At 42.6% G+C, this 16,107-nt stretch overlaps 2 protein-coding genes across 3 annotated transcripts in view; one reads left to right on the top strand and one right to left on the bottom strand.

The window, feature by feature from the left end:
• Slc39a9 (solute carrier family 39 member 9) overlaps window positions 1–5,673 on the bottom strand; it is a 52,174-nt gene extending 46,501 nt beyond the window's left edge. The window contains exon 1 of the mRNA XM_005343275.3: window positions 4,645–5,673. Coding sequence (XP_005343332.1) covers window positions 4,645–4,740 — 96 coding nt within the window. The 5' untranslated portion in view covers window positions 4,741–5,673. The remainder of the gene's footprint in view (window positions 1–4,644) is intronic.
• An 84-nt stretch (window positions 5,674–5,757) lies between these two features.
• On the top strand, window positions 5,758–15,884 carry Erh (ERH, mRNA splicing and mitosis factor). Of its 2 annotated transcripts, none has more exons than XM_005343274.3 (4): window positions 5,758–5,889; window positions 8,739–8,826; window positions 12,679–12,799; window positions 15,369–15,884. In XM_005343274.3, exons 1-4 carry the CDS (start codon window positions 5,887–5,889, stop codon window positions 15,469–15,471), a joined length of 315 nt encoding a protein of 104 aa, XP_005343331.1. In that variant the 5' UTR covers window positions 5,758–5,886; the 3' UTR covers window positions 15,472–15,884. The 2 variants fall into 2 exon arrangements, with proteins under 2 accessions (XP_005343331.1, XP_005343330.1); XM_005343273.3 differs by lacking the exon at window positions 5,758–5,889 and adding an exon at window positions 6,000–6,304.
• Window positions 15,885–16,107: the final 223 nt, after the last annotated feature.

Below are 16,107 nucleotides of genomic sequence, written 5' to 3'. Positions count from 1 at the left end.
CGTGCACCACCAACGCCCGGCCAAGTCACTTTGTATCAGACCAAATCTGCCGCTGTGGCAGCTTTTGTTGCAAAACCGCAGATACTTGAGCTTCTGCTAATTCAGGCAGTGGGGTTCCGCTGCAAACTTAGCCAAGGCAGGCAGAATGGGCCTGTTGTGGCCGAGTACGTCTCAGACTCGGCACTGGGGCCCAAGTCACGAACTAAAAAACAGCACCCAGGAGGGTGCTGTCTTAGCTAGCAGGGGCAAAATAGCCCGACGTTGGACGCCAAAATGTAACGGCGTAAATGAATGCAGACAGATTGTAAAAATATATATATATACAGCTTTAATAGACTTACAGAACCACCATTCCCTCAGAGACCAGGAAAGCAGAAGCCGCGGCTGGGAGTACGCTTGCCAAATTTATATGCAAACATTAGTCTGAGGCGAACACGCCCCCTAAGGGGCGGGACTTATCCCTACACTTTGGTTTTTCGAAACAGTTCTGGCTGTCCTGGAACTAGTTCTTGTAGACCAGACTGGCCTCAAACTCAATGAGATCCACCTGCCTCTGGCTCCCAAGTACTGGGATTAAAGGTGTCCACCACCACCACCCAGCTTTTTGTTTTTGAGATTATAAATACAACATTTCTTCCTTCCCTTTCTTCCCTCCAAATCCTTCCATATACTCTTCTTTGTTCTCTTCAAATTCATGCCTTTTTTCATTAGCTGTTATTGTATATCTATATATATATGTGTGTGTGTGTGTGTGTATACATATACATTCCTGAATATAATCTGCTCAATTCGTATAATCTCGCTTGTATGTATGTCTTCAGGGCTGACCATATGGTATTGGATAACCAATTGGTGTGCTCTTCTTTCTTGTTTTGGTTTTGAAACATGGTGTCTCTAAGTAGCTCAGGCTTGCTAGAAACTCACTATGCAGCGCTGGGCCTCAAACTTGTGATCTTCATATCTTAGTCTCTGAGTTCTGGGATTACAGGCCTGTTCTGATGACACCAAGTGACTTAGTGTCTCCTCCCCGAGATCGGGAGTTAGTCACACTGAGCTCTAAAATCATTGTTTGCCGACTATGGATTCCCACTGTCTCAGCAGATGAAAACTCAAACTGCTTTCAGTCAAAAAGTCCCCAAACTGAAAGTCTTCAGAAACTTTCATAACAATATAATGATTACAATTACAGAAATAATTTTATGTCTGCTGACTCTACTAACAACACCTGTGGGATTGCATTTTCTACACCCCCCCCCCACAGACACACACTTCATTTCCTTTTTGCCAATGTACTGGTCTGGACTGGAATAAAAATTTAAAATAAAAATAACCCTCAGGCAATCAACCTAAAATCCCACTCTGGCCATCTGTATCTACTTCATTCATCAAGCATAAACTAGTAAAAGAGGTTTAACCTATTTCCGCAGCATTGTTACCAACTGCCAGAGAAAGCTGCTCCTTAGCAACTGAATCTAAAGCACAAGGATGCCACACAGGACCTCATTTATGGAAGGCGAGCTGTGGCCTCTTTTACAAGTCTAGCTTTTCACTTCCCCATATGCTGAAAAATTAGCATCTTCATTACCATAGTTATATATAATTAATTTGACAATTAAAATTTGCCCTTTGTTTCCTAAATCAAAAATTCATGAAGGAACAGTCAGTCTCCAAGCCTAAGGGCAAAGGATGCCACACAAGCATGGAGAAAGGCCGGTGTGTGGATGAGGAGAAAGTGAGGTGACATCAACGTCACACCCTTTTTAATGGTCAGTTGTAACAAGTGTACTTTGCTACAGCAATTTCACCACTAATTTCTAACACTAATGCTGTAAGAATTACTAATTCCATCGCTCATCTGGCTTTATTTCTGTTCTGAGAAATTCTTCAGACAGGCATGGAGGGGCACATCTTTAACCCCAGCTTTAGGGAGGCAGAGGTAGGTGGATCCTTGTGAATTCAAGGCCAGCCTGGCCTACAGAGCGAGTTTCAGGACAGCCAGGGGTTTACAGAGAAACCTTGTCTCAAAAAACAAACAGCCAGGTGGTGGTGGTGCACACCTTTAACCCCAGCACTCTAAAGGCAGAGGCAGGAGGATCTCTGAGCCAGTCTGGCCTACAATGTGAGTTCCAGGACAGCTAGGGCTGCTACACAGAGAAACCCTGTCTCTAAAAACCAAAATTAATAAACAAAAATTTAAAAAAACAAGTTTGAAAAAAAGAAAACTCGCCAGGCATGCTAGTACACTCCTTTAATCCCAAAACTAGGGAGGCGGATCTCTGTGAGTTCAAGGCCAGCCTGGTCTACAAAGTGAGTTCCGGACAGCTAGGGCTGCTAAACAGAGAAATCCTGTCTCGCAAAACAAAAACAACAGAAAGGCCAAAAACCAAGCTATAAATTGCTTACTTGAATTTTGTCCCAATTACCAAGCCTGGTGGTGCACACCTTTAGCCTTGAACGGTAAAAGCTGGCAGATAGATCCCTTTGAGTCTGATGCCAGCTAGGTCTACAGAGAAGAGTTCTAGACCAGCCAGGGCTATATGATGAGGACTTGTCTCAAAACAACAATAAAAGACCTAAATAAATTTTACATCAATTAAATATTTAAATATAAAAACCAATCCAAGCTTCACAAATGTCACCCTAATAATGCCAATCCAATTCTAACACATAAGAAAATATATTGGGACTGGGGAGATGGCTCAGTGGTTAAGAGCACTGGGCTCTTCCAGAAGATCTGAGTTCAATTCCCAGCACCCACATGGTGAATAAATATTTTAAAAGAAAGAAAATATGTTAGAGGAAAAACAGGAGATTCAGAAAGCCTAGGCAGGAAAGTGACCCAAAAGTGAAGCTTCAATGGTCAAGAACTGTGTGACATGTCATCTGCTGTCCAGCTCTATCCAACTGCTACCTTGACAGAAGACAGGAAACAACAATAACAAATATTTAAACACGCTAATCTAACAGTAAGTCTGTGGGCTGGATCTGTCCATGAGCTACGTAGTACATGTACTATGTACCTATGCCACGACAGTGGCTGAGAACGACTCTGAGTCAGAGCAGCTCTCATTCCAAGATATTTGATGAACTTTTCCAAGTCACACAGCCTTAGCTCCATGAGTCTGCTGTGAGTTTTGCTTTGTGACAGTGCTAGGTACCAAACCTAGGCCTTGTACATTCTAGGCAGGCACTACTATTGGCCAGACCCCCAGCACTTTCAATGAGTCAAGATATATATATATATATATAAACTTTTTTTAAAAGAGTGTTATCGTTACAGTTGGACAGATGGCTCAGCGGGTAAAACCACTACCTGCTCTTTCAAAGGGCCCAACTGTGGTTCACAACCCTTTGTGACTCCAGTTCCAGAGGACTCCATGACTTCCTCTGGCCTGTAATGGTACAGAGACACACATGTAGGCAAAATATCCATACACATATCATTATATCCCAAAGGGCACAGTGAAAAAGACAATGGAAAAGGGAGAGACAAGTCGGAGCAAAGCGCTCCTCCTCCCTGGCTGAAGGCTGTTTATCCTTCCACTCACCACCTTTTCACAGCAGGCTTTCCACCAAAGCTGTTTCCTCCGACTCTCTTCAAGGCTACCTCACGCCCCATCTATACCTCATCTTCCTTTAAGAATATCAGTCCTTTTCATGAACAGAACTCAGGCAAGGGCTTCTTTTAGTGCTGACCTCGAGGACAAAACCATGAAATTCTCTTGAATGGTGTACTTTTTTTCTCCCTAAACCTTTGAGCACTGCGCTCCTAGGGAACTCTTTGGTGACAATCTAAAGAATGGAGGTGCGGATCTTTCCCTCCCCCTTGGCTAACCTCTCAAAGGGAAGACAACCTAACAAAGAACCAAAGCATTCAAACATAGTAGCCAAAAAGTTTATTTCTAAGCAAACAGATTTGAAAATAATGTCAGAATGTCCATTCCAATCCTTGGCTTCTTTGAAAGGAAATAAGAACATCTAACTTTAGTTGTTTTTTCCCCCTTACACTGATTGTAGGCTGGCAACCTAAGCTTTCCTCAAAAAGCATTCACAACCTCTCAAGAAATTATTATACTGATTTTGACTCACATGGACAGTCAATAGTCTCCATATGTTTTTATCTGATACCTTGTTTCTTGGAAACCTCTGGCAACCACCAGAATGTAACTATGGTGTCTCTCTCTCTCTAGAAAAATGCACAGAGCCCCAATTTTATATATAGTTTTCAGACTATATATAAAAGTCTGAACATTCCTGCTTCTTCAGCGGGCTATCCATCACTCTTGGTTAAGATTTATAGGGCCCAGCACTCGAGAGGCAGAGGCAGGCGGATCTCTGTGAGTTCGAGGCCAGCCTGGTCTACAGAGTGAGTTCCAGGACAGGCGCCAAAGCTATAGAGAAACCTTGTCCACAGCTACAGAGAAACCCTGTCTGGAAAAAACAAAAACAGACGAAACAAACGAAAGATTTATAGGGCTGAACGTGAACTTCGTTTCTACTATGAACTGCTAAGTATCTTTTCCTTAAAAAGACCTAGAGCTGAGAAACAGCTTCCCTGCAAATATCACTGGCTAGCACCGTCCTAACACTTGGCAAAAAAACAAAACAAAACAAAACAAAACAAAAAACCGGAGAATTTCTTACCTCTGAGAAATTAACAGCCAAAGGAATGATTCCAGCCACGTAACATCCCACCAACATTGCCAAAGACAGCAGACTAATGGAGAGAAAATCATCCATTCTGCCCTCCTGCAGGTACTCTCTCCCACCAGGTTTCAAAATTCCAGCGGTCTGAAAAGGCGCTTAGGCTCTTTAAACGTGTGGGTTTTTTTTTTCCAAGAAAACAAGGGAGTTTCGCACGTCTCTCAACCTTGCCACCAGTCGGTGTGTTCACGAAGCACGCTGCTCTCGAACGCACTAAGACGCAAGCTCCTTTTTGCTGATACTAGCACCAGAGAAAACTTTGCGAAATCTCAGGCTCTTGGACGCCAGTCACCGGGATTCCGGTGGGTGACAGATGGAGAGATTGCGCGAAAGAGATCACTTCAATCTTCGGAATGAGGGTGACGCAACGACCCACGCCCCTAGGCAGTGTATCTGGCTGCAGCAGGAACAAGGTAAAGCCCAAGTGGCTTCTTCCCAGGCGGCACCTGATTCCCTAGGGTGGCCCCCGCAGGTGATCCGCCCCCAGGGAAGGGACCAGCCCACCAGTCCCAGCAAACTCCCTTCCAAGTCTAAGGTCGAGCAAGCTATCCTGCAAGTCTCTAACGGAGGGCCCCGAGGACTCAGCAGCAAAGTCGATGCAAGGCTGTCTCTGCCCTCCACCGGGTGCTGCCCATGGTACTTCCCTCAGCCAGGCCCTGACCCTCAGTCGCCAATACTACAGCGGCCATGGCCGCCAAGTGGCACCTCTTCATTACTCCCACTTCCGGATTGTCTGACCGCCCCCTCAGGCAGGGCACTTCCGGGTTACAACCGACCTATAAGCCGCGGTACTTATATTGCCGCCATTTTTTTAGAAAGGCTTTTTTAAAAAGAGACCGGTATCACCGTTACGTTCTCCATCACTTTAGCTACCTGGCTGCTTACTGAAGCACAGAAAGCAGCGTCCCGAAGCAAACTACTGTCTCTAAAGCGGCAAAAATGTCTCTTACACAGCTCAGAGCCCTTATCCAAGATGGCTGAAACGGCGTCAATATCCGCTCTAGAAACCGGAAATGTGTGAATCTCTGTGGTCAAAAAGGCTCTTTCGCGTCGCGCTTCAGGCCATTTCCGGCGGCTGCTCTCGCGGGATTGGCTGTTGGCGGCGTTGCGGCTGAGCTCGTGTGCGACGGCGGCGGTGGCGGCGGTGGTGTTAGCGGCGGCTGCAGCAAAGCATCTGACGAGATGGTGAGGCCCCAGCGCTTGCCGGGGGTCCCCAACTTCGAGGGGCACCCCTGCTCCCGTACATCTTCCCGTCCCTCCTGTCTCCGCCCATCCAGCGCGAGCGATCTGCTCCCCGCCCCCCACGCTCACGCTCAGGGGTCGACCCTTCCCCTTCCCGACGCCGAGACGCGGGGCCTGACTGTAGGCCCCGGACCTGGTCCGCCCTGCGGCTGCGCGCCCGCCGGCTGCTGGGAGCGAGCTGTGCGGAGGGCAGAGGATGCACGGTTTGAGGATGGCTGCCGGGAAGAGGGAGGCGTGGGGTGCCCCTTCTTTCTCTCCAGATGCACTAGCGAGCCGTTGGGACAATAGCCGGGTGACGTGTGTCAGACCTATGACTGAAATTGACAAACTCGCCGCCTTGCTGTTCGCCGAACGTGGGGTGAGGGGGGGAGGGGTTGGATTTGCTTTGCCTCCTCAGCGGTCCCCGCAGGGTTTTTTTTTTTTGTTTGTTTGGTTGGTTGGTTGGTTGGTTTTTTTTTAAGTATTTCCCTTTATTCGGTATCCTCAGTTGCCCCTGTTTGGCAGGTCCGTCTGCCTTCAGTTTTGTTCTTAAATTTTCTTGAGAGTGGAGCCTGCAGAGACCCCAGGGTCTATAGTCTATAGTCCGACAGGGATGCTAGGGAACTGTGGTTTCTCCGTTCTGTAAAGGCTCTTGTTTCACTTGGTACATTATGTGTCTGTGTTTGTGCGTGCGAGTACAGGTGCCCGCTGAGGCCAGAAGAGGGTGTGAGGTCCCCAGGATCCACCAGGATCGTGAGTGGCCGATGTGGGTGCTGGGAACCAAACTCGGGTCCTCCGTGAGCGTAGCACGTGCTCTTAACTACTGGGCTGTATCTTTAACCCTCTCGTTGTGGTTTTGCTTTTGGCCGCGGGCGGGGGGGGGGGGGGGGTCTTAAGAGATTCTTTTTTTCTGTGTATTGGTGTTTTGCTTGCATGTCTGTGTGCCACTTGCATGCAGTGCCTACAGCGGACAAAAGAGGGTGTCCTGTCCTGGAATTGGGGTGATTGTGAGCGGCCCTGTGGATGCAGGGAATTGAAAAACTGGTCTCTTGCAAGAGCAACTTGTGCTCTTAACCTCAGCCATCTCTCTAGTACCCCAGCCCGACTGGGAGAGGTTCACGGGTTTTTAGTTGGAGCAGGATTTGTGTGTGTATTTGTGTGTACACTTTTCAAACATTACTATTTCAAATTATTCCTTAATTTGCCTTAAAATTTAAAAAATGTGGCAAAGAATGAATAGCTTGTCTAGGATAAACAGTTACACGAGTACTATAGTTCTCGTAAGACTTTTTTTTTTGGATTTTCGAGGCAGGGTTTCTCTGTAGCTTTTTGGTTCCTGTCCTGGAACTAGCTCTGTAGACCAGGCTGGCCTCGAACTCACAGAGATCTGCCTCTGCCTTCCGAGTGCTGGGATTAAAGGCGTGCACCACCACCGCCGGCTCGCCTGGCTCGTAAGACTTTTTTGCTTCACAAGTGACATAGTGAAGTGCTTTGAGTAGCTGGCCTTTATGAACCTGTATAAAACAAATTAATCCCACGCTTTCTCTGGCTATTGATCAAATCACTAACATTGTTCATGTCAGTACAGGTGAAAATTAGTGTTTCCTTTGTTACCAACTTAAGAATTTTGCCTCAAGTCTTAAACTTAGTCAAAACAGCTCAAATCTTGCTGGGGTGCGGGAAAATATAGTGCTTTCTTTGGTATATGAAATTTGAAAGTTTTTGTTTTAATCCAGAAAACCTAGCTCTCAAGACATCTCAGTTCCAATTTGTTGACAGTTAAATTTTTGGATCGTCTCCTGATTACATGGGGTTTGGGGAGTGGCTTAACCCCAGCAATTCCAGGACAGCCAGGGCTACACAGAGAAACCCTGTCTTGGAAAACCAAAAAAGAAAAAAAGAAAAGAATTATTTTTTAGCCAGAAAACAAGATGAATAATTTAAAGATTGGACTTGCAGTGGAGTTGCATCAGGCATGGAAGACATTAGGTAAGGCCAAATAATCCCAGTGAGTCTGCTCTCCGCAAGATTCCTCACCTCAGGGACATTTGGAGACATTTTTGATTATTTATTCCTACTTTGAAAGGGTTGGTATTAGTGGCATCTAATGAGTAGATGCCACAGATTATCCTACAAGGCACAGGACAAACCCAAAGAATTCATTTCTGTCCCAAAATATGAGAAGTCAAACCATGAAACTGACCTCAACACCTCCGCCCACCTCCAGTGAGCAGGAAAGGAACAGTTACAGTGTTTTAGGGTACATTCACGTAGCTTGCAGTGTGGTAAGTGGTTTGAGTATGAGCTAGCTCCGTAAGGCAAGTCATCTACTAGGTTCAATAGTTTAATGGATTTTTTTTTGTTTTAGGATAGTATTTACTAAATACATTTTATATTACTAATTTATCTTACACCTTGATGTGAGAGTAATTTCTGAATAAAAGTGTGTCTCCACTATTGTGTTCAAGTTGTCAAAAGACCTTAGGTTGACGCAGTGATTATAGTATCCCTTTCCCTCCCTCCCTCTCTCTTTCTCTCTCAGCGTTAATAGAGCTGGAAACCAGTGGGCAGGTTTTTGTGAGTACTTTCTGGCAGGTATATCTGAAGTTGGAGAAATGACCCAAAGTAACGTGCTGACTTAGGGGAGTTATAAACCCAGCACTGATCACATACTTGGACAGCAGCATCCATATTGTGGGAAGAGCAACCTAATTAATTATGTTTTAATAACATTCGTGTCATATACAATGTTGTGATTATGACTTTCTGAAATGCATATTAGGATATACATTGAAATTGTTTTTTCCCTTCAGTCTCACACCATTTTGCTGGTACAGCCTACCAAGAGGCCAGAAGGCAGGACTTACGCAGACTATGAGTCTGTGAATGAGTGCATGGAAGGTGAGTGGACACCAAAGCTAAACTGATCAAGAGGGATATCTTGACGTTGCTGAATACACACACCATTCTCCTATGAGATAAAGAACTGCAATTGTTTTTCCCCCTAGATTTTTTTTGAATTACTATTTTAAACAGGGAAAATCAATTTTTAGCATGGAATATTACAATATTTTATGACTTGTAGGAATTTGACATAGAGCTCTTATGTATTCTTGCTAAACTGTAGCACTAGAGAGCTGTTATGGCCTTCTCTGAAAATGCCTTATGATACTTCATAACCTGCCTATTAAACTAATAAATGTTAAAAGCTAGCTGGGTGTAGTGAGTGGCGCACACCTTAATCCCAGCACTCAGGAGGCAAACACAGGCAGATCTCCATGACTTAAGACCAACCTGGTCTACAGAGTGAGTTCCAGGGTAACCAGGACTGTTACATCGAGAAAGCCTGTCATGAAAAACCAAAACAAAAAAAAAAACAAAAAAAAACCAAAAACCCAGCCAACAAAAGCCCATGAGAATGTTGGAAAAAAAATAAGTTAGCTAAGACAAAGCCAGGGTTCACAGAGTCAGATCAGTATGATTTATTGTGCGTTTGCTAAATTTTCACTCCACCCAGGGAACAATTAGCTCTTAATGTTTCTTCACTGGGTAAACCATTAGTACATAGACTATTCTTTGCAGTGTGGATTTGGTTTTGTGCTTAATCATTACAGCATGTTAACTGGTTGTGTTGCCCTACACTGTCTCTAGGAAGTTGTTCTTTGCCTCTTCCTATTAAAAGGTTATGTAGTTGCTTTCGTTTGGCTGCTCAACAAGTCCCTAAAACTGTTGATTGTTCAGAACTGATTGGGTTTAGTTCCAAATCTAACAGCGATTAATAATGCCTATAAAAACAAAAGCTACTTATAATCGAAGGTGGCTTCAAAGTAGCTAGTGCAACACCCTTGGCACTGCCATCAAATTCTACTCTTAAAGATGAAATGGGGTGCCAGGAGGTGGTGGCACACACCTTTAATCCTAGCACTTGGGAAGCAGAGGCCTACCACTTTAACATAATGTCTCTAGGTCTCGGTTGTGGACAGTGGCCTTTCCTAGTCTTCGTTAATCTTAGTAAAGTCTAACTTTGTCTATTTATGACAGTTTTGATACCTACCCAGGCTATCCTAGAATGCAGGAGTCTCCTATTTTGACCTCTTTTGAGTACTGGGATTATAGATATGTACCACTGTGTCTGCCTCTGGTTTATTTTAATTAGTGTACTTTAATTGATGTATGGATTTAGAATGCAATCCTCCCCCATTAATATCTTATATTGATTTGTTACAGTGGCTGAAAAAGTCTAAAAATATTCAATACTTGTGGAATTTGTATTTCAGATCTTTTCAACCCATGGTTAATTAAATCCATGAATGCTGACACCACACACACCACGAACCCACTGTATCCGTTGCATACAAACTTTTTATACTGGTTTCTGCAACATAGCAGTGTACATTTCAGGTTCTTCTATGTTTTATAACTGCCATTTTCTTTTTTAGGTTAGAAATTGTAGTTTATGGGCTTGGTGTAGCTCATTTTACAGAGTGACTTGTCTAGCATGTACAAAGCCTGAATTTATTCATTGGCACCCCATAACAGGTATGGGTTGTGTACTTGTAATTCCAGCACTTGGGAAGGAGAGGCAGGAAGATCAGAAGTTTAAGTTTATTCTTAGCTATAGTGAGTTCAAGGCTAGGCTGGGCTACACATGACACTGTTGAAAAGACAAGAAGTGGTGGTTTGTTTCCCACTTTTTTTTTTAATTTTTTATGATTTATATAACTTTATGTGAATCGGTGTGAAGGTGTCAGATCCCCTGGAACTGGATTTTCAGGCAGTTGTGAACTGCCATGTGGTTGTTGGGAATTGAACCCGGGTCCTCTAGAAGAACAGTCAGTTCATAATCGCTGAGCCATCTCTCCAGCCCCCTAGTTCCCACTTTAGAAAGTTAAAAAACACGCTGGTCATTACCATCATCGTGTATGCTAGCACTTAGGAGACTGAGGCAAGAGGCGTACAAGTTTGAAACCAGCCTGAGCTGGGTACTGGGTTGCTTTTTGATAAAACCCGTTGGAGGCGTGAGGTAACTGAGAGACTGGGGTATAACTCAGTAGTAGAGCATTTTGGTTTTGGGGTTTTTTGTTTTGTTGTTTGTTTGTATAGAAATAAACTGATTGTCATGTAATGATCTTGTATGTTTCTGCCTTGATACCTCATTTATTAGTTCTAATAGTGTTTTTTTTTTTAACTTCTTGCCTCCTTGCTCTGGCTACAACCTGTAACAGAGTGCTGAGTAAATGTTGGTTCTTCCTGGTGGTAGCAGATTAGCATAGTCTGATCACTAAACATGACAGTAGGGACAGGTCAGTAGTGCCTTATACACCTGAGCAGTGAATTTGCCTTCCTGGGCTTCGCTTCCTTATAATTTTTTCAGTCCTATGATGTGTGTGTGTGTGTGTGTGTGTGTGTGTGTGTGTGTGTGTGTGTGTGTTTTGTTTTGTTTTGGGGGACAGTTCTCTCTGAAGCTTTGGAGCCTGTCCTGGAACTAGCTCTTGTAGACCAGGCTGGCCTTGAACTCACAGAAATCCACCTGCTCTCCCTCCCAAGTGCACCACAAGTGCCTGGCTCAGTTATATGATTTTAATGTAGTATGCTAGTAGCAATTAAAAATGATGGGTATAGCTTAGTAAAGGAATAGGCACCAGTGAGTGTGAAAACCCAATACCTGTGTAAACAAGCCAACCCTGGCAGAATGTACTAATCCTAATGCTGAGGTGTAGAAACAAGTGGACCCTAGGGACCGGCCAGCCTAGCCTGAGTAAGCTGCAAGCTAGTGAAGAGACCTGTCTCAAAAATGTCATTTCACCTCCGTGTGTGCAGACACACAAACATGTAAAACTGAATGTGGCCTTTCTCTGAAATTTTTAAGAAGTTGCTTTAGAGGTGCCTTAAGGGTTTTTGTATTACAGAATAGGGCATGTTGCCCAAAGGTAACTAATATTGATGGCACTTATACTTTGAGTAGTTGGTGGTAGCAATGGACTGAAAAGGTTTATTCCCCCAGTATAGAATGCTTTACTGGTTGAAAATTAATAGGTAATGTGCTCTGTTGATAATTGTTAATATATTATAGTTATTGGTTGGGGGTTTTGTTTCTGGTTTTTGGAGACAGTCTGGTGTATCATAAGCTGGCCTTAAACTCACTATGTAGCTGAGGCAGAGCTTGAACTTCTGATCCTTCTGCCTTAGCCTCTCAAGTGCTGGGATTACAGGTGTGCCTACCACACCTGGTTTTATGATCTCCTTATATTATTTACAAGGTTTCATTTTTGCCAATGTTTATATGCATTTTTTCAGATAATCTGTAAAACCCTATGGAAATGTATTTGTCAGTTAAAGTTTCTGGGTGGAATCATTTGTCCTCAGTTTTATGATAAAAGAGCTGGCTTTCTGAATTCCTAATGAATCCAGAGTCTAGGATCTTCAGTACCATATCAGGATAAGCTCCAACCTCATTGCTAGTTATTGTGACTTTTTCCATTGCACCAAAATTTGAAGGTAAAATAGGGAATTGTGCTGTTTTTCTGCTCTATTAGAACAATTAGAAACCTGATAACAAGAACCATAATATAATATGGATGTAGTGGCACAAACCTTTAATTCCAGCACTTGGATCTCTGAGTTCCAGGCCAGCATGGGCTATGTAGAAAGTCCCTGTCCAGGGGAGGAAAAAGACAGCCTGGAAAGGATCATTGCTAAGGTTTTTCTAACATAGATACATTGACAAAATAGCTATTGTTCTCTCCTCTTTAGGTGTTTGTAAGATGTATGAAGAACATCTGAAAAGAATGAATCCCAACAGCCCCTCCATCACATATGATATCAGTCAGTTGTTTGATTTTATTGATGATCTGGCAGATCTCAGCTGTCTTGTGTAAGTATTAGCAACCTTATCTTTTAATTTGTATTTTTCTACTTTTGTCTATTGTTACTAGTTTTTCACTTACATATATATCAAAAATTAAATTGGCAATATAAAGCCAAAGGCATAGGAAACTGCCAGTTGATACTGTAGGGTGAAGATAGGCTAATTTAAAAGCTCCACATTATCTGTGCTCTAAACCTAATAGTTTTTTTTCTGGAGTTTCTTGTCCTCTTAGGCTTTTCCCTAAAGTAACTGATTTCATATTAAAACCAAAGTTCTTTGTTTGAACTTTAGCTTTAGTCCTAGCTTGTGTGTAAACTTGTTTTTGTTTCATTGGTGTGAGGTTTTAGATTTTAGTATGCTTATTATAGTTATATTTAAGTTTTATTGAGTAGTACTATTTAAATATTGCACTGTAGTCTACCTGTTGAAGTAGACTAAATTGGCACTTAATTAGGATGTATGAACAGAGACCAATCCTAGAAAATGATTCACTCTTTAGAATATTACTCATAAAGCAGCATTAGTGAACAACTGGCTGTTTCTTTGCATTTGGTAAGGTAAGGCATGTTAGGCAGTGGTCTGTGTGCTCGTAATAAACCTCTGGCCTTATTGTCCAGGAAAAAATGGGTATTGCTTAGACAAAGCATTCCTTCTTTGGAGTTTATTTCCATTATTGGAAACTGGTGCAAGCTTGTAATCCCTGAATCTGGAGGATGGAAGGTTTAAGGCTAGATAACTTAGTTAGCTCCTGTCTCAAAATAAAAGGTAAGAGCGGACTGGGGTGTATGTACCTCATCATAGACTGCTGCTTACTAGGTACAAAGCGCCATATCAGTCTTTAATACCATGGAAAAAAAATAGCATGTAGATTTTTACGTTAATGGTTAATAGGGTTCTGATGCCAGGAATATTTAGCAGTGTGTGTGTGTGTGTGTAAAATGGTTGACAAGATTTATGATCTAAAGAAAAAGAGAAGGAATATTGCTCGTCATCACTTAACTATTAAGTTGCTTCACTTTAAGTCTTGGTTTGCTCACTTATTTTTTATTTTTAAAGATAACTGTAGTGGGCCAGGCGGTGGTGGCGCACGCCTTTAATCCCAGCCAGCACTCGCGAGGCAGAGGCAGGCAGATCTCTGGAAGTTCAAGGCCAGCCTGGTCTACAAGAGCTAGTTCCGGGACAGGAACCAAAAGCTACAGAGAAACCCTGTCTCGGGGAAAAAAAAAAAAAAAAGATCATTGTAGCTACTTGCAGGATTATTTAAAAAAAAAAAAAAGATTGAGTTAATTCGGATACTTAAAGTAATACCCTATGCTTGATAACGTCTTTAATTTTAATAAGTACTATTGATTTTCTAATTATTTTTATGTGTATGAGTGACTTGCTGGATGTATGTCTGTTTACTATGTGCATTTCTGGTGCACATAGAGGACAAAAGAGGTCAAATGGAGTTACAGGTGGGTATGAGCCATCATATGGACCCTAGACCTCTGGAGACCAGAAAGAGCTTTTAACCACTGAGCCATCTTTACATCCCTGCTCCCATTTGGCTTTTTTGTTTCTCGAGACAGGGTTTCTCTGTAGCCTTGGCTGTCCTGGAACTTGCTTTGTAAACCAGGCTGACCTTGAACTGATCACCTGCCTCTGCCTCCAAGTCCTGGGATTCTGTACCACCACACCTGGTGCTTGTCTGCCTTTTTATACTACAGGGTTTTGTTGTTGTTGTTATTATTTTCTGTGTATGGTATTTTGCTTGCATGTGTTTGTATACCATGTGCATATAATACCTTTGGAACTCAAATATTGAATTTCCGGGTACTGGAGTAACAGAACCTTGTGAGATGCCATGTGGGTGTTGGGGATCAAATCCAGGTCCTGGGCCGAGCAACCAGTGCTTTTAACTGCTCACTAAGCTCTCTCTCCAGTGCTATACTGCAGCTCTAGTGTGTATTCCTCACCAGATAGGGTTCAGTTTAAGGCCAGCTGCTCTGTTCAAGTCCCATAAAATTACCTTGACTGGATGGATGCTCAGTGTCCTGTAGGCGCTGAAAACCTTCATTGTCAATAGAGTTCTACTGCAGCTGGTCTTCCTGCCTTACCCTTCTCTTCTGAAAGATGTGTCCTTCTGAAATTTTCCTCTGTAGGCCTTTGGCTCTTATTTTAAAAGTCAAGTCTTAAACTATGAGTTCCTTAAACATTAGCAGAAAATTGTTGTTAAAGTAATTTTAGAGATGTCTTAGTTGATTCAAAACAAATCTAGCAGATCTAAAGCTTGTACTAGAGTTTAGCTTTTGTTTTTTATTCACTAAAGGAACTTTGAAAATAGAAATATGTGGGAGAGAGAACATCGGTTTTGGTCAGTAGGTGTGTGACTGAGTGCTTAGCTCTGAAACTTGACTTCTTTTACCATCATAAGATTATACTGGGTGATGCAAATCTTCATTAAAACCATAGCATTGTCCACTTTGAAATCACGTTATGTGTGAAAGTGCACGTATTAAAGCCACTCAAGGGGAGTTATAATGTGTGCTTTAACTGACCACAGTGACTTTGCATGTTTCTTTCTGTTCCTCAGTTACCGAGCTGATACACAGACGTACCAGCCTTATAACAAAGACTGGATCAAAGAGAAGATCTATGTGCTCCTTCGTCGACAGGCCCAACAAGCTGGGAAGTAGTTGAGTTGGAAGCATTAGGGGCCGGGGGTGGGCTCGGAACAGGTGCATACAGCGTGCTGTAGTGAACATTTTGTATGATAGTAATCCTGTTTCCATTTTGTTATGCTAGAGCCAAGATTGAATGTATGACATGGAACATGAATGATACTTTCATTCTGAAAACCACCATTATTGCCCCTTTACTCTTTTTCTTTTTTCTTTTTTTTTTCTTTTTTTTTTTTACTTAAACATTTTTATGATAATTCAGAGAGAGTGTTCTTTGCCATTTAAGGTTGGTTCCAGTCCTTGAAACTGTTGGTGTCTGCTTTACAGCAGTGAGTGCACTAACCCCTGTGAGGGGTGGGGTGGTGACAAGCTTAGTTATGTCCTCTGGGAAAGTCTTAGTGAAAATAAAGAAATGTTCTGTAGTTGTATTTCTCATTGAGTGTTTTGTTCTTTTTGTTTTTGTCTCTGAGCAATGAATTGTCTGGAAAAGCCTTAACAGTTTAAAATCAGTAGGTTGCTACACAAAGAACTTGAAAGTTTATGTATTTGGACCCATTTTGCTGTGATTTACTTATATGATGCTAATGAGCTTTTACCTCAATTTTCCAACAATCAATAAATCTCAGTTGTAGTGACAATATTTGTATCTAC

Source organism: Microtus ochrogaster, chromosome 1, assembly GCF_000317375.1.
Source record: "Microtus ochrogaster isolate Prairie Vole_2 chromosome 1, MicOch1.0, whole genome shotgun sequence".
NCBI classification, from domain to species: domain Eukaryota; kingdom Metazoa; phylum Chordata; class Mammalia; order Rodentia; family Cricetidae; genus Microtus; species Microtus ochrogaster.
This window is presented reverse-complemented; position numbering and strand designations above follow the sequence as displayed.